Source organism: Anabrus simplex, chromosome 3 (genome assembly GCF_040414725.1).
Source record: "Anabrus simplex isolate iqAnaSimp1 chromosome 3, ASM4041472v1, whole genome shotgun sequence".
NCBI lineage: Eukaryota > Metazoa > Arthropoda > Insecta > Orthoptera > Tettigoniidae > Anabrus > Anabrus simplex.
The window spans coordinates 518,948,017-518,973,664 of NC_090267.1; the positions used below are offsets into that span (position 1 = coordinate 518,948,017).

At 41.5% G+C, this 25,648-nt stretch overlaps 1 protein-coding gene across 1 annotated transcript in view; it reads left to right on the forward strand.

Moving 5' to 3' along the window:
* LOC137498971 (fibronectin-like) overlaps nucleotides 1–25,648 on the forward strand; it is a 434,037-nt gene that overhangs the window by 230,997 nt on the left and 177,392 nt on the right. The window contains exon 6 of the mRNA XM_068226885.1: nucleotides 8,920–9,225. Within this exon, the coding sequence (XP_068082986.1) occupies nucleotides 8,920–9,225 (306 nt within the window). The remainder of the gene's footprint in view (nucleotides 1–8,919; nucleotides 9,226–25,648) is intronic.

A 25,648-nucleotide genomic window follows, 5' to 3' on the forward strand; every position in this document is an offset into this window, starting at 1 on the left:
TTTCTTCAAGCATCAGCTCTTCAACAAGGTAATGGCCTCTTAACATCTTTATTTATTGCTAGCTCAGCATTTTAACTCGCGGGGAAAGTTCGAAACGTTTAATATGTAACCTACATCCTTAAATACGTAAGCCTTTCAATCCTTGTAAAAACTTGAACTGTAATTCGGGGATAGAGAGTGTTTTACCCTCTCGAGCTCCCCTTCATTTTGAAATTGAGGTGACTACGTTTTCATAACCGTTTCTTCTCTGCTTTAATGTATTAAACTTTTCTCATACGAGCCACCTCCCTAGCTTGGGATTAGCCCCGGTGTATCGGCCTAGCGCCACTTAGGTTTTTAAATGTGTATTTAGGAGTGCTAGTTCACGCCTCCAGTCCTTTCTGTACTTTGGGCCAGTAACTTAACCTGATGTTTTGTTTTCTTCATGCGAAGGCCCTGTAGGTTGGGTATAAAATACCCCTGCTTCTTTGTGTGCCTTGAGGGCATTTAGAAGTGAAGTTTGTTGTGGCCTTTGATAGGCTTGTAAAATTGAGAGCAGGTCAGCTCTTTCGGGTATTTGAATAGTGCCTCTGAGAGGCTTGTGATTTAAAGGTGGGGGCAAGTGCTCCTTGTATGAAGGGGTTTTCTGCCCCTGGGATCAAATGTGTGACTTGGCAAAGTTCAGCTTGTAGCTCGAGGAATGTAAAAACGGGGCTCGAAACCCAAATCTTGTAACGAACTGTAATTTCTAATTTCTTAATTTGTTGATATGCTACTTGGTACCTGTTATACTCTATTATTTGTTAATTTTGAAAAGAAAATATAACCTTTGTTAAAGTTTTAAATTAACTTTAATTTTGGTAGTTGAGACCTATTCCAGCCCGCACCTTCTTTCACCTCTGACTTCCACGGATAACTTCGTAACAAGTGGTAGCAGAGCGTGTTTGAATGGGTCTCAATTTAGCCCCTGTTAACGGCTAAACATTGCCTTTGATTCGAACTCTTACAATTTTCTCCGTCGCTGGAAATTTTCGATTTTTCTAAATTTGTAAAGTGTCTGACATCATGCCCGGCCCTCGCGATGACCTCCATCCCGGCTATTTGCGCAAGGAGGAACTGATTTATGAATTAACCATTAGAAATGTTCAATCTGGAGGCACGGTATCACTAAGCTTAAAGATTCTCTTGATTTGCCGATTACCACCCCAACTTTGGGAGAGAAAGAGATTGATGACTCTCTCTCCACGATCACTGACAATACTACTGAGCTAGCATCCGTAGTTAGTTTTTTTGAACGGGGTGATCCTTCACCTAATCAACTTAAACGTGTACAAGATAGATTGTACCATTTTTCCAATAGAGTTAACGATCTGTTGTCTCTAAAGTTGAATGACATTCAAGAGAAGGAGGCTAGTGCTCTTCTCGAAAGCCTTTCTAAACTGTCCACTAAGGTTACCCTATTGTTAACTGGAGCTGTACCTCCTAAAACCGACCAACCCACTCTGGTAAACGTAGTTGGCGAGGAAGCCTCTTCTAAAGGAGAGGAAAATAGGACATCTGTAGGAGCTCAACAAACCTCTGCCCCATTAGATAGTGAAATTGAACGTCGTATCTCGTTGAATAATGCCCCTTCCGAAACAGCTTCTTCGCCACTTAGGCCTCTACCCACTATGTCACCTGGCTTCAGCAGTTTGCCCCATCCTTTAGCAATGTTGCTCCGAGGCATTTCGAAGTTCTCCGTTAATTCCACCAGTGATTTTATTGCTTTTCTAAGATTTTTCGTTGAGTTTCTGGATCATGCTCTTGTTTTTTCTCTTTCTCCGTGTCAAATTTTGCAGATCATTTATCCCTATTCAATTGGTGTTTTATTTGACAAAATAGTAAGAGCAATTGCTGATCAATCATCTATAGAAGAATTTCACGCCCATCTGTTAGCTAATTTTATTCCGGCTCGAGCTAGGTCATCACTAATTCAGAAGTACTATTACCGTATACAGCGGCTGGATGAAAATCTTGCCGACTTCGTCCAAGACATCAAATTCTACACCAGAGTATTTGACCTCCATTTTGCTGAAGATCAAATTGTACAAGCCATTTTGGAAGGCATTTCTCCATCTTACAGGTCATACTTGTGTTTTGCGTCGCGTCCGCAAACCTTTGCCGAATTAGAGGCTATGGCTGTCTCAGCGGAAGGAGTTAGATACGCCGACACCTTACCTGTCGCGAAAAAAACCCCTCCATCCTCTACGGCCTCCACCTCGCCGACCCGTCACACCCCGTAAATGTTACGCTTGCGGGTCGCCTGACCATCTTCGGAACAAGTGTCCATTAACTAAATGTAGTGGGACAAGGAATGGAACAGGGTCATCCCAAGGCTGTTTTAAATTCGGCGCTTTCTCCCATATTGCCAAGAATTACCCGAATTCGAATAGCACTCCCTCCTGCGCAACTTCGCGTGCAACTTCCACCAACAATAAAAAATGACTAGTGGTTTCGGCTGAGTCGACTAACTCTTCTTTCCGAGGCTCAGCCCCAAGTAAACTGCCGAAATCTCAGGGAAAACTCAGTCCCCTAATTTATCTTTCGAGGGTCCCAAAGAATGTCTTAGGATTGCGGCGGATACCCCCGCACCTGTTCCATTTCTCAAAACTGAATTGAAGAATGAACCTGTAACAGCGCTATTAGATTCTGGCAGTGTGTGTTCCATTATTTCGGCCGAGTGGTACTCCAAAATAAAATCTGTTTGTAAATTTCCTGATTTTTGTTCATCTTCGGTTCAATGCATTTCGGCTAATAATTCCCCGTTAGAAATTTTAAGTTTTCTGTATGCCAAAATTAGAATTGTTAAATTTACTTGGAAAGTTAAACTGTTTGTGGCTAAGCACTTGTCTTGCCCCATTGTATTAGGAGCGGATTTCATGTCACACACCGGTCTTGTGCTCGACATTCAGAGCAAGTCGTGCACTTTCAAATTTGCTAGTAATTTCAAAATCCCTTTACTAAAATGTAATTCTGTATCATGTTCATCTGTTTCGCCTACCCAGGATGAGATGTTGTTAGACCTTAGACATCTACCTGAGGAGCAGGCTGAGAGTATTCGTAAGTTGTGTCAGTCGTTTCCAGATGTTTTCTCTGATACTCTTGGTGTTACTGACCTGATAGAATACAAGATTGAGGTTACGGATTCGATTCCAGTCCGCTTTCCACCTTATAGGCTATCTCCACCTAAAATGAAGGCTCTGAAAGAAATCATAGATCAGATGTTGAAAGATGGTATTATTCGACCCTCTAAGTCGGCATATTCTTCGCCTATTTTTCTAGTCCCGAAACCCCAAGGTGGCTTCAGGCCTGCGATTGATTACAGGGCTCTCAATAGGAAGGTGGTGTTACAATATGTGCTCCTTCCAGACCTTCACTCTTGTTTTTCATGGTTTCGAGAGGCTAAATTTTTCACCATCTTAGACCTCAATCAGGCTTATAACCAGATCCCTCTGGCGGAAGAATCTAAACATCTTACAGCCTTTGCCACTGATTGGAACTTGTGTGAATACAACCGCGTGCCTTTCGTGCTCCCCACGGGAGCAGCCGTGCTTACGAGACTGCTAGACAGAGTCTTCTCCGACATCAAATTTGAGTATCTATACCATTATCTTGATGATGTCGTCGTATTTTCTGAGACCTTTGAAGAACATCTAGATCATCTGAAAGAGGTCCTGAGTCGCCTTCGTAAGGCAGGATTAACGGTGAAGTTGTCCAAGGTTGCCTTCGCTAAACCTTCCATGTCATTTCTAAGGCACAGTGTGTCGCGCGATGGTGTCGCTGTAGATCATTCTAGAACACAGGCCATCCGTGATTTCCAACCTCCTAAGGACATCAAAGGAATTGCCAGATTCATTGGTATGGTGAATTTCTTCAGGAAATTTATTCCTAACTTCGCTAATAGAGCGACTCCCTTGAACTTACTCCGCAGGAAAGGTGTCAAATTTGACTGGGGGCCTTCTCAACAAGCCGCTTTCGAAGACCTCAAATTAGCCCTTTGTAATGCCCCTGTCCTCGCTATGCCCGATTTCTCTAAGAAATTCATCGTCCAAAACAACGCGTCGTCGACGGCGGTAGCTGCAGTCCTTCTTCAAGGGACTGAACTAGGGAGGCGACCCATCGCCTATGCCTTTAGGACATTATTAGCCCAAGAATCCAAGTATTCCATCTATGAACTTGAGGGTTTGGCTGTCTTATTTGCACTAGAAAAGTTCCGCCTCTATCTGGAACATGTTAATTTCGACTTGGAGAGAGATATCCAAGCCTTAAGCTGGGTCTTAGCCAGGCCACGTCGTACGGGTCGTATAGCCCGCTGGGCCATCAGAATTTCTGCCTTCCAGTTTGACGTTAGGCATATTAGAGGTAGCCGTATGTTTTCTAATGATGTAGAGACCTCTGAACAGGAAGAAAGTTCTTCTCTTCCCGAGTCCATATCGCCTGGTGTAAATGCCATTCTAACGGATGCGCCCATGTTATTTAGGGATATTGAAAAATATCAACGTGAAGATCCAGTGCTGGCTCCTATTATGGAAACTCTTTTTCTGGGGAACATGTAGTCCCTTATGTATTGAGGAATGGTGTTTTTTTTGTTGCCCATCGGGGCATGATAAGATGATGAAAGTAGTGGTTCCAGCTGTTCTTGTGCCTATGATCTTCAAGTACTATCATGAGACCCCATTAGGGGGTCATTTAGGCATCTTAAAAACTCGAGAAAAGATCAGAGAAATGTTCATCTGGAAAGGTATGGACGGCGAAATTCGTGAATTAGTAAAGGCTTGTAAATCTTGTTGGCTTAGAAAACCTATTATGTCCACCAAGCTAGGCTTATTGTCTTCTCATCAAGCGTCGCGCCCCATGGAACGTCTTTACATCGACTACGTAGGACCCTTCCCCCTATCAAAGGCGAATGCCAATAAATTTATCTTTGTGTGTGTAGATGGTTTTACAAGATTTTCTTCAAAACTCGAGAAAAGATCAGAGAAATGTTCATCTGGAAAGGTATGGACGGCGAAATTCGAAATTCCGAATAAACTGGCTACCGCTCAGTCCACCATTTCTTGTTTAAATTCTATCTTTGCTTATTTTGGTCCGTGTCAATATATTGTGTCTGATAATGCTAAAGCCTTTACCTCTAATCTCTTTCCTATATTCTGTTTTGATCTATCTATCTCACATGTAACAACATCTCCATACTATCCTCAACCATCTCTTGCTGAACGGGTCAATCGTAATCTGAGGTCGGCTCTTATTGCCTATCATCACGACGATCACTCCAGGTGGGATACATCCCTGCATTGGTTACCCTTCGCTTTGAACTCGGCGGTTCATGAATCTCATAAATTCACCCCTGCTTCATTGATGTTCAAGTTTGTACCCAACACGCCGCTCTCTAACCTTTGGTCTCTTAGTGATATTCTGTCTGAGACAATAGATCCAGATAATATTAAAGATCTTCGGAAGAAGGCTAAGGCAAACCTTAAAATTTGTCATGAAAAGTTTAGGGAAAGATATGATCGTGGACGGAGGCCCACCAATTTAAAGGTAGGAGACTAAGTAATGGTCAAGAATTTTGTTCCCGCGGGCAAGCTTGCCCCAAGATTTCATGGGCCGTGCATTATTTTAGATTTTCTTACGCCGGTCACATTGTTAGTGAGCAATCCAGCCACAGAGAGGATATTTAGGGTCCACATTTCTCAAATTAAACCCGTGTAAAATCCGGGTTAACCTTGCCATTAACATTCTTCTGGGAACCTGAAGGTTACATTTTTTTCTCTAAATCCTAGGCCTTCTGCCCCTTATATTTTTACACTGGGTTTTTTAATCTGATCTGTATAAATATTGTAAAACCTTCTCCGAGGTACTCTGCTGTCCTCTCCGTACAGCTCCCGTCTCCTGCTAAACCACACCAGTGGCATTAAAATAAAATAAAAATTTCCACGTCACTGGCCCCTCTGCCTCACCTCCAAGATAATACCCTAAAGCAAAAGTTTCCAACAAAATTCTGCTGCCGTGATCTTACTGTTTCATTGCCCCCGCAGCCGTGCGGCGCCGTACCGCCACTGAGGTGGGGTACGGGCCTACTCCACTCCAGGGAAGTCAACCAGTGTACGGCGCGCCGGAGCCCTCCTTCCGGCCAAGGCTGATGTGCGGCGCACTAACCGCAAGCTACTCGTGGACTGTAAATAAAGTTCGCATCTGCGGCGTGCTTCACCACGACTACCCCTCTCATAGTAGCGGGAGAGGTGTATCTCAGGGTAGTTGAGGGGTTCGGGCGACCTCGACAGAACTTTGGCAGCGGCGAGTGGTCTTGCCGTCAAAATTAATTGACAGCTAATGTACTTCTTCAGCAACATGGACTCTCTATTTCGGCAATTAATAATTTCTTGCTTCAAATCAACCTTTGGTGCACTTAGAAAAATATTACTTCCATTAATTAATGTTTTTGTTTCGCAATTCTACTACTACAAAGAAATTCTAAAACTGGACTTAAAATAGTCACACCCGTCCATATTAAACAACTTAAAAGACCTCCGACTACCGGTACTGAAAATTTGTATTTTCTCTTCTAAATTCTCCTTCAACCAATCAGCAACAAACTTGGACTTTGTTTTGGAAAAAAAGCTAATTTCTTCTGTGTCACGCTTTGGAAGGACTTTCTTTTTGGCGGGGGGGAGGGCTGTACCGGGCGGTACACCTCTACAACGCAAATTCAAACCTTGCGCCAATTGAAACTCCTCTACAAGAGAAACCATGAACTTTAACAACTGAATCACCCCTACGATTTATCAGAAGATGCCACTGTGTGTTTTTGATTTGCTTTTGTTTTTCATTGATCAAGAAGTGTGAACATTCTCTAACAGATGTCTCTACCAAAACCTATGATAACGAACTCTGGTGTAAGGGAATAAACCTTCTTGGAGAAATGTTGTATTTATAAGTTTTGTCTTTACTAAATTTTGTTCTGTGGTTTGTGGGTTGGCAATATTAATCCTTTCCTTCGCCTGTTTTGAATTTAGCCAATCAGTAATTTCTGTAATTAATTCTCCTCCAATCATAGCTTTCTTCTTCAAATTTCCATGTGTAACTCTTAGACGACCAATAAAAATTGAGTGGGTGTGTCTACTCATTCCTGAAAGGTCTCAAATTTTCCGCGAGTGTATAAAAACTGCTGATTTCCTTGTTTCCGGGCCACTCGTATAACATCTAACTCAGTATGTGAATATGTAGCAGGGGGCGGGAAGCGCCTCTTTCTTCAAGCATCAGCTCTTCAACAAGGTAATGGCCTCTTAACATCTTTATTTATTGCTAGCTCAGCAGTTTAACTCGCGGGGAAAGTTCGAAACCTTTAATATGTAACCTATATCTTTAAATATGTAAGCCTTTCAATCCTTGTAAAAACTTCACATAACTTGAACTGTAATTCGGGGATAGAGGGTGCTTTACCCTCTCGAGCTCCCCTTCATTTTGAAATAGAGGTGACTACGTTTTCATAACCGTTTCTTCTCTGCTTTAATGTATTAAACTTTTCTCATACGAGTCACCTCCCTAGCATGGGATTAGCCCCGCTGTATCGGCCTAGCGCTACTTAGGTTTTTAAATGTGTATTTAGGAGTGCTAGTTCACGCCTCCAGTCCTTTCTGTACTTTGGGCCAGTAACTTAACCTGATGTTTTGTTTTCTTCATGCGAAGGCCCTGTAGGTTGGGTATAAAATACCCCTGTTTCTTTGTGTGCCTTGAGGGCAGTTAGAAGTGAAGTTTGTTGTGGCCTTTGATAGGCTTGTAAAATTGAGAGCAGGTCAGCTCTTTTCGGGTATTTGAATAGTGCCTCTGAGAAGCTTGTGATTTAAAGGTGGGAGCAAGTGCTCCTTGTATGAAGGGGTTTTCTGCCCCTGGGATCAAATGTGTGACTTGGCAAAGTTCAGCTTGTAGCTCGAGGAATATAAAATGGGGCTCGAAACCCAAATCTTGTAACGAACTGTAATTTCTAATTTCTTAATTTGTTGATATGCTACTTGGTACCTGTTATACTCTGTTATTTGTTGATTTTGAAAAGAAAATATAACCTTTGTTAAAGTTTTAAATTAACTTTAATTTTGGTAGTTGAGACCTATTCCAGCTCGCACCTTCTTTCACCTCTGACTTCCACGGATAACTCCGTAACAATAACAATAACGAACTGTGTCATTACAAATAATAACTCTGTATTCACTATTGTTATTTCGTTTCGGTGTTTTCCAAATTCGTACATTCCTCATCGCCACACGTTTCATTCCTGACTTGTGTCAATGTCATCTTTCATATGTGTGTACACTTGTAATGTTATGTCACCCTCTCAGACTGATTCTGATGATTTCGTCTGATTCCGCTTCGAACGGTAGCGCTGTACAGCGTCCGATGAGCCATCTGGTGACGAATGAACGTACCACTTCCACTTCTATTATTACGACTAAATTCAAACCTCATTGCTTGAGGAGGCTTTGTCGTGAACAGTCGAGATATCCTTCTAAAGACGCAGAGCAAAGTTCTCTGCGAAACGTAAAGAATTTCACCGCATTTTCTTCACACGGCATGTGCTCAAAAGCCTGTATCATGCCAATAACTATGATTTTTCCTTTTGTTTATTTGAGGCTCCTTGGACCTCGTAGTTCTTAAGTCTGGCGAGCTTCCTTTTAGCCCTGTATTCCTTCAACTTTGTTCTTGGTTTGCTTTCTTTCCTGAGTCCACTTCACTCCCACTGCAGGACGCCATGTTTTAGCAGTCTTACTTGTGTTCCGCACCCGACTTTATTGAGCTTTTGTACCTTTCACGCCTCTTTGCTGTGTTCTGGTGATATCCTGTTTCCTCTAAGAGAGAGACTTGTTCTACTAGTGTTAAGGAAGAATCTCTTTCGTAACTTTGCAGGTCCACCCGCTCCAGTAGTGGTGGTCAGCGGTGGTGTCAGAAGTCTGACCGTTCAGTGGAACATCACTGATTGTATACCGGCCGATGTAACAGGGTATACAGTTTATGTGATTCCCCAAGGACCCAAAGGAGATGACTGTGAAGAGATTGATGAAATTGTCTCAAAGAATGTCACTGCTGGAGAAGAAACTGAGGTCACCTTCTCTGATCTCCAACCTTATTACGACTATCAAGTGAATGTCACCGTGAATACGAAAAGTGGGGAAGAGGCGACTGGCACTGGTTACGCAACAACGGCCGAAGGCGGTGAGTGCTTCTGAATCTTGTTATAACTCTTATTCTAGTTCCAGAAACTGAGGTTTTTTCATCTCCATGCATTGTGTACGGCAGTGATCTCCCCTTCCTACCATATTTCTCCAGGAACAGAGTATTTATTTAATGTGTATAAAGTCGTTGTCTCTTCGTTCTCACAAGAGAAACAGGAGGTGTATATTGGGGACCATGTGGAGTGGGGGTCAGTATAGTCTGAGTTTGCTTCAGGACGAGCAGGCACCAAATAGTAAAACTATATTAGCTGTTTGTCACACGTTCCGTCTCGTGTCAACAGAGAGCAGTGGGACACTTTGGAGATCACCTAATTCCTTCCGGAACTCTATTCCAATACATTTTTGCTCCTGAGATACCTATATGTAGGACATTTTGAAAGAAATTTCCTGAGGACAGATGGCCTTCCTACAAATGTTCCCGAATTGCGCGGGGTGATAAAGTCTTTCTCAATCAACTTGTTTAATCATGTTCAGAAACGTTATGAACACATAATCATCATGTAGCAGTCCGTTACGTCGGCCAAGTCGGCGGCTCATCCATTGCAGACACGACTACCGGGTATGACTACTCGAAATTAAAGTCTTGAAATATAGTAACGGTGAAAATAAAACAATTCAATTTAAAATAATATAATTAATTAACAAATTAATAAAAAGACGCACAGCTTCTCTGTACCTTTGCATTTGTGCCTAAGGTTCTGCTTAAACTAAAAGCCATCATCATTAAGTTATCATAGCGGAACAGCACATGGAAGTCTCCGAATTCGTCTTCCATGAGGAACCGTGCTTCGGTCCACTTGAATATTGAAAGTTCAGTGTTCTAACAAGGACCGTTCTTACAGACCGCCCGGCTAACATAACCTAGATAGTGCTAGTTACTTATTGTTAATACACATTTGAGTCATTTGGTGTTCCAAATGAAAATAAAATACTGTAAAACTGTTTGTTTAAATGATAAATCTTCATCATAATTGTAACAACTGCTTGACTATCACGTAGTTCCACATGATGTTACAAACTGTCTGATATTACTGTTAATGCCATGAGGGGGAACAATTGAAAATTGATTATTTTCATTTCTACGTAGTATTCTCGAACCACCTACTCATTTCTGCCACGCGGCTGGGGAGAACACTGAAGTTAGAGTGAAATGATTCAGACTATGAAATAATATTGCATCACTTGTATCGTAAACTGACATAAACAATACACTCCGGGAAAATGAATAAAGAGCACCTAGAATTCGCCAGTCCAGCAAAGGGACATTTTATTTACACACTCTTGAGGACGTATACAACACACGATCACACGAAGCGAGACATACGCAACTGAGTACAGTCGACAGAGCGTGGACAAAATGAGCGCTAGTAGCGTTTAGACCGTACTTTGCAGAAATGCAGGCTGCAAATCTCCAATGGAGACGATCGTAGAGGTGACGAGTGTAGTGTTACGGAATGGCCTGCCATGGAATTTGCACCTGGTGCCTCAGTTGGGCCAGGTTCCGACCGCACAGGATGACGTTTCATCCGGCCCCAAACGTGTTCAATGGGGGACAGATCTGGGGATCGTGCTGGCCAGGGTAGTTGACGAACACTTTGGAGAGCACGTTGGGTGGCACGGAATACAAGTGGACGTGCATTGTCCTTCCAGAGAAGAACTGCCAGTGTAGGATATGACTGCTCACACCTGGACCCGACTAGGAAAGGCCGAGACACCGTCCTGAACTGGAGACGTCCCTCGTTATCGGTGATCAAGGAAATGAAACTAACCCTACAGCAATAAAAATCGGAATTAAATTCAGATGGGGGGTTTAAACAAAATTGAAACAAGGGTCATATTGAGAAAAGCCAGTAATGAAAAGATACTTAAAAGATTCAAACAATAGCATACCTTGTTGAAGAAATCTCTCAACATCATGAAGTGTGCGTGCTGTTATTACACTCCAATATTAAAATTAAAAATTGCCACATAGCTCACCTCCTCTAATAGAAACTTGGTACATCCTGTGGCAATATTATCACAATTTTCACGGCACAATAAGGTCGTTTCTTTCACGAGATCCCGTTTTTAATTCATAGTACTCGCGTGTTTACACGCCATTTTTCACACTACAATAGCATCGTCTCATCAAAGCTTCCACGCATCAAGGAGAATAAAGGTAAGAAGAAGATCAAAAACTGTAGATAATAACAACCCACAGAGACCAACATCACTGTACCAAGGCTCAAAGATTATAATCCCAAAGACACCTACGGGCATGCCCACAACCCAAAGAATAAATTAAACAAATATGGCGCCTTCACGGGCGAGCCATCGGCCAAGATCAGGACATGGCAAAAATAAATAAAGCAGTATCGAGATGAAACACAAAACACACAACCAAGATTAAAAGTGAAAATACAACTGACCGACACGTCACCTTCGCACTCCCCTGACTCACGGACACGCACCCACACATTCACACATTTGTCGGCATGGGCAAAAATATGAGCGGCAGCTCCATTTTATTAGATCAACACCAAACCACATAGTATAACTCGTCTGGTCACAACAACGGGTCTCGCATCAAACAGCTAACAGCGTACACATTCCAAACCATTCAATAACGAGATCGGATAAATAGTCCGTACTCAAGTCCATCGTGTCTCGCGCTCCGTACGACCAGAATTGAGCTTCGAGTCGACACTGCGTGCTTACATGCAATGGATGCCAAAATACCATACGACGCAGTGCACAGCAAAATCAGTTTGAGATCCAGTTACCAACATCGCATAATCATAATAAGAACAACAGACACACATTCCATTCATGCTGCGGGCCGGAAGAGGCGTATCATCATCATACATACATACATACATACATACATACATTATCATTATAGGCTGTTATGCCTTTCAGCGTTCAGTCTGCAAGCCTCTGAGAATTTACTAAACGTCGCCACAATCCTCGATTTGCAACTAGTGTTGCGGCTTCATTTAGTTCTATACCTCTTATCTTTAAATCGTTAGAAACCGAGTCTAACCATCGTCGTCTTGGTCTCCCTCTACTTCTCTTACCCTCCATAACAGAGTCCATTATTCTCCTAGGTAACCTATCCTCCTCCATTCGCCTCACATTGTTACCTGCGTAACAATTTTTCCCTCTTGGGAAATATTTTCGAAACTGGCCTCATGGCTGTGGGAAAACTGTGTCCTTCTTTATTTCTTCCTTTCAAAACTTATTGCCCGGCTGTCTGTATGCACGTCCTATCGGTGCCTGACTGTATTCTCCTGCACTCTAGTGGCGTAGGTATGTACTACCTCGCGAGCTACGTTACCACTCAGGCGCTTGCCCTCTGCGCACATGTGATCGTTGGGGCCGGCACTGCGGAATCTCGGGAAGTCGCCATTGCTGTTTGGTGAGAAGGAAGAGATGGACGTGTGTGGCTTCTCCCTCCCTAAGGGAGATCATTTCTCCGAAAATGTTCGAGCCTGGCTAAGGTTACATACGTGGGGCTTTTGCCCTGGGGATTTCTGCAAGTTGTTCTGGTTTATTATTCCTCGTCTGGAATTTGCATGTTATGTTTTTCTACAAAGTAAGTAGCATATTCTACCGAAGCTGTCCTCACAACTTTCATCTGGAAGAGACTGTAAGTGTTGTTACAACTAAACCTTTACTGATTTTTTGGTGAAAGACCTGAAAATTTTCCTATGTGAAGAAAGTGTGTGCGACACCATGTAACTGGCGTCATCTAAAAAACTAAGTCTTGCCTTGTGGAATTTTAAATTTTCGGCTTGTTAATTGGAACTTATAGCATGTGTAATTAGGTCTGTTAAATTGGGGCTTGCGTACTGTGTGAAAGAACGTTTTGGTTCCTTCGAAAACGTAATTGGGTAACCTAGTGTTTATTAATAACCTTTCTAGGCCTAAAGGTTTTGTGATAAAGGCTATCATTTTACTGGAATAATTTAACAAGCGAGTCGCTTCAGGGATGTGGGTGTTACGTGTACAGTGTGTCCCGGTACCTTTCTTTCTTGCTTCTCTGGTTGATTTTATTTTAATTTAACTTAATTTTATTCTCCCTTTTGGGTTTTGGGTTATTTTCTGCGTCTGTTTTCTTGGTCCTTTGTTAGTTTTCGCCTATTGTTGTTTGCGGCCTGTGATTGGCCCCTTCCTTCCCTTGACCCATTGTTGGTCGTTGCCATGGGAATGCTAATGTTGTTGATGTTGTTGTGATGGGATTGATGATTTGTATTTGATGTGCCGATGATGAATTCTACCTTCTCCGCGGATTTCCTTGGTCCATTTAATTTTTCTTTGAGATTTTAATTTTACCTTCTGCTCATTTTTCTTCCCGGTGTTTCGGTGCTTATTATTATTATTATTATTATTATTATTATTATTATTATTATTATTTTAACTTCTTGAAAAGTGCACGTAATACCTACCCATCCTTGCAGGGGGTCGTTTGACACATCCTAAAAAGGGGTTTTCAGTATCAATATCAAAAACTGTTTCTGTCAAGGTTGTTTCTCACGGTTGAAAGGATGTTAAAAAAAACTTTTGTACTGTACCAAGAAAACCTTTGGTTGTAAGAAAACTTGAGAGTTCATGAGGGGTTTCATAAATCTACATTATCTTGCTAAGTCTTTCAAGAACTAAATAATTATTTTCTTTATAAACGGTCGACCGTAGGGTTTTGGTTTGAGTTTAAATATTTTTAAATTTTTAATTTTATTATTTTCCAGCGAGGATATTCCTTCCTATTTGTTTATCACTTAATTATGCTGATTAAATATCTTGTTCCCCAAGGTGTTGGTGTTTTCCTTTAAAAGGGGTGATAATTTGATATGACCAGGTGTATTTTATCCGCTCCTTTGGGGGCCCTGTTTAATTTTCTCATGGTAAGTGCCCTTTTTTTCTTTAATTTGTCTTTGTCTAGCACGTTTCCACGTATCTGAACCGTGCCTTTGGTACACGGTCAGACCCTTGGTGCTGTCACTTGGGGTAATTATGCCTTTTATTGCTCTAAGTGTTACAGTTCGTGGCAGCAGAGCTTTAGTTAATTGATTTGTGTGCCTCTTACTTGGATCTACCTGTAGGTCTGTTGCATCCTCATTAAATTTATTTTGGCACTGTGTACTATATGCTTTATCTCCCTTTCATTAAGCTTTTCTATTTTGTTTGTGCCAACCACCTGAGTTTTTTTGCATTGTCCCTTTAAAAAACCTGGTCATTGGGGAACTTTGAATTATTTGAGGTTTCAAAGAGTGTAAAAAACTGAAACTTGTGAAAGGAACGCTTTTATTTGGATTAATTATTTTTGATTTATTGTTTCATGTACATCAACTATGGCGAGGGCTGTGCTGTTCCCATTCCAACTCAGGAAATCAGAGCTAGTTTATGAGCTCACTATCAGGGGTATCAATCCTGCTAATACTGTTGCCGAGTGCGCTGCTTTGCTGACATCGCATGTCCAGGTTCCTATTAATCTTGATTCTGTAAAGATGTGCTGCAACTTTGGTGAGTCCTTAAATTTAATTACTGACTGTCTCTCGGAGATAGAGGTTGTCAGACAAGAATTCATTGAAACTTCCCCCACTAAGGGGCAGATTAACAGACTTAAGGCTAGGGTGTGGCATTATTTAGGCCGCATCCAAGATTTGATTACTATGTGTCCCCAACCTAGTCTTGTTTCTGAAAGTACAAAGCTGTTGACCATTGCTTCTAGTATTTCTGCTGAACTAGATATAATGCTAGCAAGTAAGGATATGGAGAATTTATCAGTTGTTGAGAGGGAAACCTCATTACCTTCTAGTCATGCTGATGCCTCACTTAATAATCAAGCTTCATGTTGTGCTGCCTCCCCAGTTCTTGAAAATTTGTTAGCCCGTTTAAATTGTGCTCCCTCTCACTCTTCACTGAAGGATCTTTTCAACGGAGTTAAAAATTTCTCCGTCAATTCTATTGAAGAAAGTACCAGGTTTCTGAGGTTCCTGGTAGAAATGACAGAGTCAGGTAGCGTGTATTCTGTCGATGACTTGGGAATTTTCCGTGCCCTATTCTCTCATTGTGAGGGAATTTTGAAACGTGAAATTTCTGAAGCAATTTCAAATAATTTAACCATTATGGAATTTCATGAACTTGTATTGTCTAAATTTATTCCTTCATTGGTATTGCCGAGTTTGATTCCTCAGTATTGCTTCCGGACTCAATTGCTCCATGAAAACCTTTTGAACTATGTACTAGACTTGCAGTTTTATTGCAAGGTATTTAGAATTTCGGTGCCAGAGGAGGAAATGGTGGCCCGTATTCTGAAAGGTATTTCCCCTGCCTATCGTTCATACCTCTCCCTCACCAAGAGTCCGACTAATTTTCTTGAATTGGAAGCTGCGTGTACCTTTGCTGAAGATGTAAAGCACGGAGATGCCGCAAGACCTATCTGCCACCCTCCTCCTACTGTGAACCCTGTTTCGCCTCAAACTAGGGATAGTGGGTCTTCTAAAAAATGTTATAATTGCGGGTCACGTGATCACCTTAGGAATGCTTGCCCCTCAGTCAAGCGTGGCTCTGGTCCTTGTTGTTATTTGTGTGGCTCGAGGCAGCACCTTAAAAAGAATTGCCCTACTTCGTTCCGAAAACGCAGTCAATGACTAAGGCCTAATGGTAATTCTGGTGAATCGCTTGCGCCAGAAATTTTTGTGGATTCTGAAAAGGTTATTTGCCCCCGGGCACGCAATAAGATTTCTGCTTTGGTTGAGTCTAAAAGTACCTTCGCGAAAGTGGAACTGAATAATGAACCCATTGTTGCTCTTATGAACTCGGGTAGCGTCGTCACCTTAATTGATGCTAATTGGTATGATGAAATGAGGTCCCCTTGTAAACTGCCTGAGTTGAAGAAGGTCAATGTTGCATGTGTCACGGCTAATAAGCATAATATGAAAATTTTAGGGTCCGTTGATGTGAAATTGCGTATTGGTAATTTTACTTGGAAAGTTCTTTGCTTGGTAACTCCAAAGCTAGCGTGTAGCATGATTTTAGGTACGGACTTCTTGTCAAGAACTGGTTTAATTTTGGACCTCCAGGCTAGGAAATTTCACTTTAAATTTTCTCCAAATTGTAAATTCGATATTATTGATGGTCCTTTGGGTACCTTCAGTGTTTCTTGTGTAGGTAGGGCGCTACCTAGGGAGAACAACGAAATAGATCAGTTGGATCTTAGTCATTTGGATTATCAGCAGGCTAATAGTGTGCGTGACTTGTGCCACCAATTTCCCGATGTCTTCACTAGCAAGTTAGGAGTTACTGATGTTCTTGAGTATCAGATTGAGCTATCTGATAACACCCCTGTTAGATCTCCTCCTTACCGTCTTTCACCACCTAAGATGTTAGAACTCAAAAAGATTATTGATCAGATGCTTGCCGATGGGGTCATCAGACCGTCCACTTCTCCCTATGCATCTCCTGTTTTCCTAGTACCTAAACCCTCTGGGGGCTATCGTGCTGTAATTGACTACAGGGCTTTGAACCGCAAGATCATCTTGCAATCTATCCCTTTACCGGATTTGCACACTTGTTTTGGGTGGTTCTCAGGAGCCAAGTTTTTCACTGTGTTAGATCTCAATCAGGCGTATTACCAAGTACCGTTGTCTAAGTCATCTATTCCACTGACTGCTTTCATTACTGATTGGAACCTTTACGAATTTCTGAGACTTCCGTTCGGGATCTCTTGTGGTGCAGCCGTTCTTACGAGGCTGTTAGATTCAATACTTTCGGGTATTAAATTCAAGTTCGTTTTTCATTACCTGGACGACCTGGTAATTTTCTCAAATTCCTTTGAAGAACATGTCGAACATGTTAGAGAAGTCCTGGATCGCTTGCGAAAAGCTGGACTAACTGTTAAGTTGTCAAAGGTAGCGTTTGCTAAGCCGAGTATGTCTTTCCTTGGACATGTGGTTTCCTCTGATGGTGTCTCCATCGACCACTCTAGGACTCAGGCTATTAGGGACTTTCAACCCCCTAAAGATGTCAAAGGCATCGCACGTTTCGTGGGCATGGTGAACTTCTTCAGGAAGTTCATTCCAAATTTTGCAGAGATAGCAGCTCCTCTAAATCATCTCAGACGTAAGGATGTCAAGTTCATCTGGGGCCCCTCCCAGCAAGAAGCCTTTGAGACCCTGAAGCTTGCCTTGTCAAATTCTCCTGTGTTGGCTATACCCGACTTTAGTAAACGCTTTATTGTACAAACCGATGCCTCTGGAAAAGCAGTTGCTGGTGTACTCTTACAGGAATATGAGGATGGTCGTAGACCGGTTGCCTATGTGTCTAGGATCCTCAATGATCTGGAGAGTAAGTACTCCATCTATGAATTAGAATGTTTGGCCGTGCTGTTTGCTCTTGAAAAATTCAGACCTTTCATTGAACATGTAAATTTTGATCTGGAAACAGATAATCAGGCTCTGTCGTGGGTCTTGAACCGTCCCAAAAGAACGGGCAGAATCACTAGATGGGCGCTTAGGATCTCAGCCTTCAGTTTTCAAGTAAAGCATATTAGGGGGTCGGAAAATGTCATCGCTGACAGCCTTAGTAGAATGTTTGACGGGAGTTTTGGTCTTGATGAAAAATCTAAGGCTGAAGAATATGATGAAACTAATGTTGCTAGTGTGGGTGCCATTCTTTCGGACCTACCTCTGTTGTACCATGAGTATGCAGATCATCAAACGGCTGATCCTGATTTGAGAGAAATCATCGACAAAATTAGTGATGGTATTGTGGTTAAACCTTATTCTCTGGTGAAGGGTGTCTTATGCTGTAAAGGTCGAAGGGACACTAATTTCAAAATTGTTGTACCCAAGGTTTTAGTGCCAATCATCTTCAAGTACTATCACTCTTGTCCCATTGGTGGCCGTTTAGGCACCTTTAAAACTAGGCAGAAAATTGGACAGTTCTTCGTTTGGAAAAGAATGGATGGTGATATCCGAAACATGATTAGGTCCTGTAATATTTGTTCTATCAGCAAACCTAGTTTGAACAACCGTGTAGGTCTATTATCTTCTTCACAAGCTTCTCGCCCTATGGAACGGTTATTCATCGATTTCGTTGGTCCGCTCCCTCGCTCTACCTTGGGAAACACTCATATCTTCGTTGCTATTGATGCGTTTTCTAGATTCTCTTGGATTTTTCCCACTAGATCTACGACTGCTCGTACGACTATAAGTTGCCTTAATTCTATCTTCGCATCCTTCGGCCCTCCCAAGTTTCTGGTTTCTGATAATGCCAGTGCTTTCACTGGTCACTTGTTTAAGAAGTACCTTTTTGAGCTGAGCATTTCCCATGTCACCACTACCCCTTACTATCCTAACCCTTCTTACGCCGAGAGGATGAACAGGAACCTCAAATCTGCTCTAATTGCATATCATCACAATAACCAATCCAAGTGGGACTCTTGCCTGCACTGGTTGGCTCATGCCTTCAATTCTGCCACACACGAAACTCATGGTAAAACCCCCATGTCACTTATGTTCTGCTACACCCCGTACTCTCCTATTTCCAATGTTCTGGGCATTGATGATCTTCTTCCAGACTTGTCTAAACCAAATGACGTTCAGAAAATCTGGGATGAAGCAAAGAAGAAGTTGTCAGTATCCTATGAGAAAGGCAGGGTTAAGTATAACAAGGGTAGAAAGTCACCTAGGTTGAAGGTTGGAGATCAAGTTTTTGTCAAGACCTATCCCATTAGCAAGGCTATTAACAAGTTTTCAGCCAAACTTGCTCCTCGGTATCATGGTCCCTGTACTATTTTACAGTTTTTATCTCCGGTGTCGGTACTGGTGAGTGACCCCATCGCCAAGAGGATTAGACGGGTTCATTTGTCCCAGTTAAAAACAGGTTAACGCATATTTGGACTTGCGGATGAGAGCTACCTTTCAGTGAGCAAATTTGATTGGTCTCCGTGGGTTATTATGTAATTATTCTGGTCTAGTGTTAATTTTAATCATGTGATATTTTTCTCCCTTTTCTCGTGTGCTGTATTTATTTTGAGGAGTTTTGGTGTTGCTTGTCGTACTTAAACTTCTTTCCCTGTCAACCATGGTTGCTTAGTTGGGTGAGAATTTTTACCACGTGTTTAAGCTTTGGTACCTTATCTGCTGCGTTCACGCCTCCGGTGATTCTTGGCATGACCATGTAGTACTTTCTAGCGTGTACTTGTTCTAAACATTGTATTTTGAAAAGGTAATTGCGGTTTGCGAGAAATGTGTGTACTTTCTCTTGCTCTATTGGCACCCGATTTCTTAATTGTTAATATCTAACTACTCTTTGGGTCTGGGTGCAGGTCTCTCCGTCTATCATAATTCGATTGTATCCTGATCATTTACGTTTGCAAAATTTTGATAATAAATTTATTTATTGGCTCTTGTACTGCTGTTGCCTTGGTTTGGTACTCATTTGGAAAATTCTGGGCAATTTCTGCTCTGTGCGTTGTTAATCCGGTAGGAAATCTGTTAGTCTCCTAACCCCTATTTATCTTGCCCTGTCCTAGTCTTTGGTCCTAGTTCTTGTTATCTGATTCCTTGCGGGTAATATTTCGGTTATCTATTCCTATTGTGGTTTGTTAGGTGTGCTTTGTTGAAACGAATTAGCTTTTGGTTTCCTTGTTGGTGTAAGTTGACTAGGATCTGGATATACCCGGTGTTATGGTCCTGTTGCTTATGTTTTGGATCGGATGTGGGTAATGGCAATGGCGGAACTCTGTCAATTGGAATTGGTGGTGGTTGGTTGTTTGTCTCTACGGCATGGACTTCACAGTCTTCACTGCCTTCTATCTCCAATTTCTGGTGACACGATTCCCTAGGTTGCGAGTGCTCTGATGTCCTTCTCTGGGGCATTTCTGTTATCTGTTGTGAATTCCCGGTTTACTAAGTTATCCTTCCCTAATCATTCTTGTACCGATGGTTTTCTGGTAAAAAGAAAAAAAATACCCTGCCCCGGCTAACCTATTTTGGTAAATTTTTCTTTGGGCTTTCCTTCCTGGTTGTGGCAGTTAACTAGCTGGTTTCTTATTGTATTTCTGCTTGCAAGTGGTATTAATTCTATCCTCTTCTGAAGTCCTTACTTCCCTGGTTTTGTCTCTAAGTGGTGTATTATTCTTGTAGTATGTTATTTAATCGAGTTGTAGCTCCATGTCGTCCTGCCCAGTCTATTTGTTATTGTGGTGTTTTGCACGTATTGCACTAATGGATCCTGAACCTGAGGAGTGCTGTCTCCTTTCGTGCCTTGTAGGTATTGGTTTCGGTCCTGTCTTAGAAATGTTGTAAACGGTACCGTGGTTTGGTTTTAGGTTTGCCTTGTGAGGTAGAATGACGGCTTCACGACATGTTGTTGAGGGTAGTTGCTGTTTTCCTCCCTTTTAGCTAACGCATGTCCGTTGTGGTCCATTTTTGTTGTATTGTTGTCGTGTAGTATTGGTTACTTATTATGGCGCTTCGGTATGGGCGGTGTTGCCTTTAATTTACCCTGTGTCCCGGCAGATTGGGAAATAAACCCTGGCATGGATTTACTACTCTCTGTAGGTGTGTCTTATCTGCTTGCATATAATGTGTGATTTCTGTACGACCTGGTCTATTTTTAATTTTAATTCTCTGCATACCCTAGTAATCAGACGTCATCATGCAATTATCCTATACTATAATGTTCTTCTCGAAATAACCTGCCAGCCTATTGGTCCTTTTCCTTCTGGAGTGTTTGAAAACCTTGGCTATCGTTTATCATCTTGTCGTCCTACGGTGCTCCAGTTGAGTATGGGATCAGCTGGTGCTTCATAGGCGGCACTGAAACCTTCCCACTATCTGGTGATGTGTTTGTTTGGTGGTGTTTCTTATTTCTCTGTTATTTGGAGTGTTTTCTAGTTACCTGGTTCGTGACCTATCTTTCATATCTTATTTCCCTTGTACAATGTTAGAGAACTACCTGTGACTGTGTGGCCACAGTGTGAGTCTCGGATATCACCTTGTTCTAGTCTGGATTTGTCCGAGGTTTCTGGTGGATAGCCGGTAGGGAATCTTGTCAGATCTGTGCTCCCATATTCAAAGGCGTTGGCTTGATTGAGGTGCTTTATTGAACCTTTTAATTGATTGAGTCGCCCTTGGTTAAGATATATGTTTGTATGTGCAGTAAAATTGTGAGAAATGTGTTTTTAGATGGGGTAACACTCCTATTTCCTTTCAGCCAATTTTTGTCCCGTTTCATCATGGTGTTAAAGATTGTGTTTCATAACCTCTGCTACCCTCCTATTACTCTTTGCTTGGTGTTGTTTTGGCTCGTTGCTGATGACCAACTATACGCGTACCCTCCATCTGAAAGATCTTGAAGTCTCCAACCGCAGCCTGTACATTCATCTTGTCTTGAGTAATTATTTACTGTAACCCATGTATTTTGATTCTTACCTAGTATCCTATTTCTGGGAGTTTCTCTTAATGGTAATATTAAAAAAAGGGTAAACTATATCCAATCCTGTTTCTTGTTTATTTGGGTTTTGCATGGAATGTATACATGGTATTAAAATTGATTTATTGCTAAATTTATTTCTTGTCCTTGGGCATGTACTTAAAGGGTTTAAGTCTTGTTAATTGGCTCACTGATTGGTGGTTCTATTCCGTTTTAAATTTAATTTAGGGAGGTTGTAAGCTTAATTAACTTGTAGTTCTGTGTAACGTTTTTCAACATCCTTTTCCTTGGTCTGGGTCTTGGTTTCGTAATATTATGTATGGAAGGGAGTTCCTCTTAGCATTTCTGTTCTTGCAATCACTCAGCACCCTTGAGTTGGTGCTTGTCTGTAAGTTTTTCTTTCTATGTAAAGTTGCCTCCTGGTTTCTGTTTGTCAATGGTGACGTTATTGCGTAGCCATCCTGGTAGGATTGGTTGTATGCATTGAATGGTGTTTTGTGGAGATAACCATCTTGGTTTCCTAGGTTATTGTTTTTCTTGTGTATTGAAAATTGTATCCTTGCCTATATATTTTTGTTGGCATGATACCTTAAATGTAATGTAATTTAGTTTTTGGGTATGGATTGTTTAAATAATTATCGTATTCTGTTCCTGTGCCATACCGTAATCTTAAGTCATGTTAATCTAGTTTATGGTTAGGTTAAGTATTTTCGGTTGGACCTTATGATTGTGTTTTACGCTCACCAATGTTGTTTTCTCTCTTCCCTTCCCTTTCTGGGCGTTTTTCCTTTTTGGGGTTGTCGTTACCATCCAAACCAAAGGGTGGAAACCAAATGAAGGCGTTTCTTATCTAACGCAAGTCCTATAATATTACAAATTTAACAAACATGTAGTAATTTAAGTCTAGGTATGTGATCTGGTGCAGTTAAGACCTAGAAGGTCTAATGTTCTGAAAGCAAATAGTTATGAACTTTACCTAAAGGTGTGTATGTACCACAAGGTAGCGTAACCTCCGATCAGATGACGCATACGAACTTGCGGAAGATAATAGTTCGCATTAAAGTTTAGCAAGAAATCTAGAGAAGAAGTGTTCCCTGTGATCTGGACCATTAATAATTTGCCTGCGACTTGGGTGTTGCACAGTTTGGTGCATGGAACTTCATTATTATTGAAAGTGGCTAGACATTTGGTGTCGTCTAAGTGAACTGTACTGTTTCTTTAATTTAAATCACATGTGTTTGGGTTCTTAGTGACTGTTGGACTCGTTCTGCTGGTGGTGCATAAACTGAGGCTGGCGATTGGTGGTCATTTTCACATTCGGACTATTCTACCAAAAACTTTGTTTGCTTCAAGACCACCGCCTTATGATGGTAAACATGTGTGGGACATGTCAAGTTTCGGGCAGGGACACTGTTACCTGCGTAACAATTTTTCCCTCTTGGGAAATATTTTCGAAACTGGCCTCATGGCTGTGGAAAAACTGTGTCCTTAGAAGTGGTTCGCCGCTTCTTTACTTCTTCCTTTCAAAACTTATTGCCCGGCTGTCTGTATGCACGTCCTATCGGTGCCTGACTGTATTCTCCTGCACTCTAGTGGCGTAGGTATGTACTACCTCGCGAGGTACGTTACCACTCAGGCGCTTGCCCTCTGCGCACATGTGATCGTTGGGGCCGGCACTGCGGAATCTCGGGAAGTCGCCATTGCTGTTTGGTGAGAAGGAAGAGATGGACGTGTGTGGCTTCTCTCTCCCTAAGGAGATCATTTCTCCGAAAATGTTCGAGCCTGGCTAAGGTTACATACGTGGGGCTTTTACCCTGGGGATTTCTGCAAGTTGTTCTGGTTTATTATTCCTCGTCTGGAATTTGCATGTTATGTTTTTTTTAAGTAAGTAAGTAGCATATTCTACCGAAGCCGTCCTCACAACCTACCAACTGGATGAAACTGTAAGTGTTGTTGCAACTAAACCTTTACTGATTTTTGGTGAAAGACCTGAAAATTTTCCTATGTGAAGAAAGTGGTGCGACACTAGGTAACTAGCGTCATCTAAAGACTAAGTCTTGCCTTGCGGAATTTCATATTTTCGGCTTGTTAATTGGAACTTACACCATGTGTAATTATGTCTGTTAAATTGGGGCTTGCGTACTGTGTGAAAGAACGTTTTGGATTCTTCGAAAACATAATTGGGTAACCTAGTGTTTATTAATAACTTTTCTAGGCCTAAAGGTTTTGTGATAAAGGCTATCATTTTACTGGAATAATTTAACAAGCGAGTCGCTTCAGGGATGTGGGTGTTACGTGTACAGTGTGTCCCGGTACCTTTCTTACTTGCTTCTCTGGTTGATTTTATTTTAATTTAACTTAATTTTATTCTCCCTTTGGGTTTTGGGGTTATTTTCTGCGTCTGTTTTCTTGGCCCTTTGTTAGTTTTCGCCTATTGTTGTTTGCGGCCTGTGATTGGCCCCTTCCTTCCCTTGACCCATTGTTGGTCGTTGCCATGGGAATGCTAATGTTGTTGATGTTGTTGTGATGGGATTGATGATTTGTATTTGATGTGCCGATGATGAATTCTACCTTCTCCGCGGATTTCCTTGGTCCATTTAATTTTTCTTTGAGATTTTAATTTTACCTTCTGCTCATTTTTCCTCCCGGTGTTTCGGTGCTTATTATTATTATTATTATTTTAACTTCTTGAAAAGTGCACGTAATACCTACCCATCCTTGCAGGGGGTCGTTTGACACATCCTAAAAAGGGGTTTTCAGTATCAATATCAAAAACTGTTTCTGTCAAGGTTGTTTCTCTCGGTTGAAAGGATGTTAAAAAAAACTTTTGTACTGTACAAAGAAAACCTTTGGTTGTAAGAAAACTTGAGAGTTGGCGAGGGGTTTCATAAATCTACATTATCTTGCTAAGTCTTTCAAGAACTAAATAATTATTTTCTTTATAAACGGTCGACCGTAGGGTTTTGGTTTGAGTTTAAATATTTTTAAATTTTTAATTTTATTATTTTCCAGCGAGGATATTCCTTCCTATTTGTTTATCACTTAATTATGCTGATTAAATATCTTGTTCCCCAAGGTGTTGGTGTTTACCTTTAAAAGGGGTGATAATTTGATATGACCAGGTGTATTTTATCCGCTCCTTTGGGGGCCCTGTTTTATTTTCTCATGGCAAGTGCCCTTTTTTTCTTTAATTTGTCTTTGTCTAGCACGTTTCCACGTATCTGAACCGTGCCTTTGGTACACGGTCAGACCCTTGGTGCTGTCACTTGGGGTAATTATGCCTTTTATTGCTCTAAGTGTTCGAGTGTTCAGGTTGAAACTCAGAGGTAAGCGTCATGTACCCTGTAAAATGCAAAAGGTAGAAGGTGAAAACTTAAGGAGTTCTGGTGTGGAAATCCAAAATGGTCCATTAAACACTAGAAGGGAGCATAGTACTGATGAACGATCTACATGGGAAGACCTCAAACAAAATACAGTGACCATTGCAATAAAACATTCTTCTCCAATACAGATTCATCGCAAGTGTTGGAACAGTGATCTTACGTGGCAGATCACAGACCAGCGGAAACACCTGAAAGAAACAGGCTTGCACATTCAAGACAGATATTGTGTCGTGAAATTCAACGTAATTGCCGCTTAGACAAACGTCAGGAATCTGTGAAGAAATTGAAGCTCATGGCCATCACAGTGAGACACGAGATATATACCGTAAAGTAAAGCCGCTGTCAAATAAATACAAACCTCGTGTATGGTCCATAGAAGATTCTAATGGTCATAGGATACATGATATTGAAATTGTATTCAATAGATGGAAACAGTACTGTGAGGAGTTGTATAAAGAAGAGACAGTACAGCCGATGATTGAATGGCGAGATTTTGAACAAGATCCAGATATCTTATTTCAGGAAACAAAAAGGGCAATCACGTCGTTGCGACTGCACATAGCAACGGGTTCTGACAACATAACAGCTGAACTACGG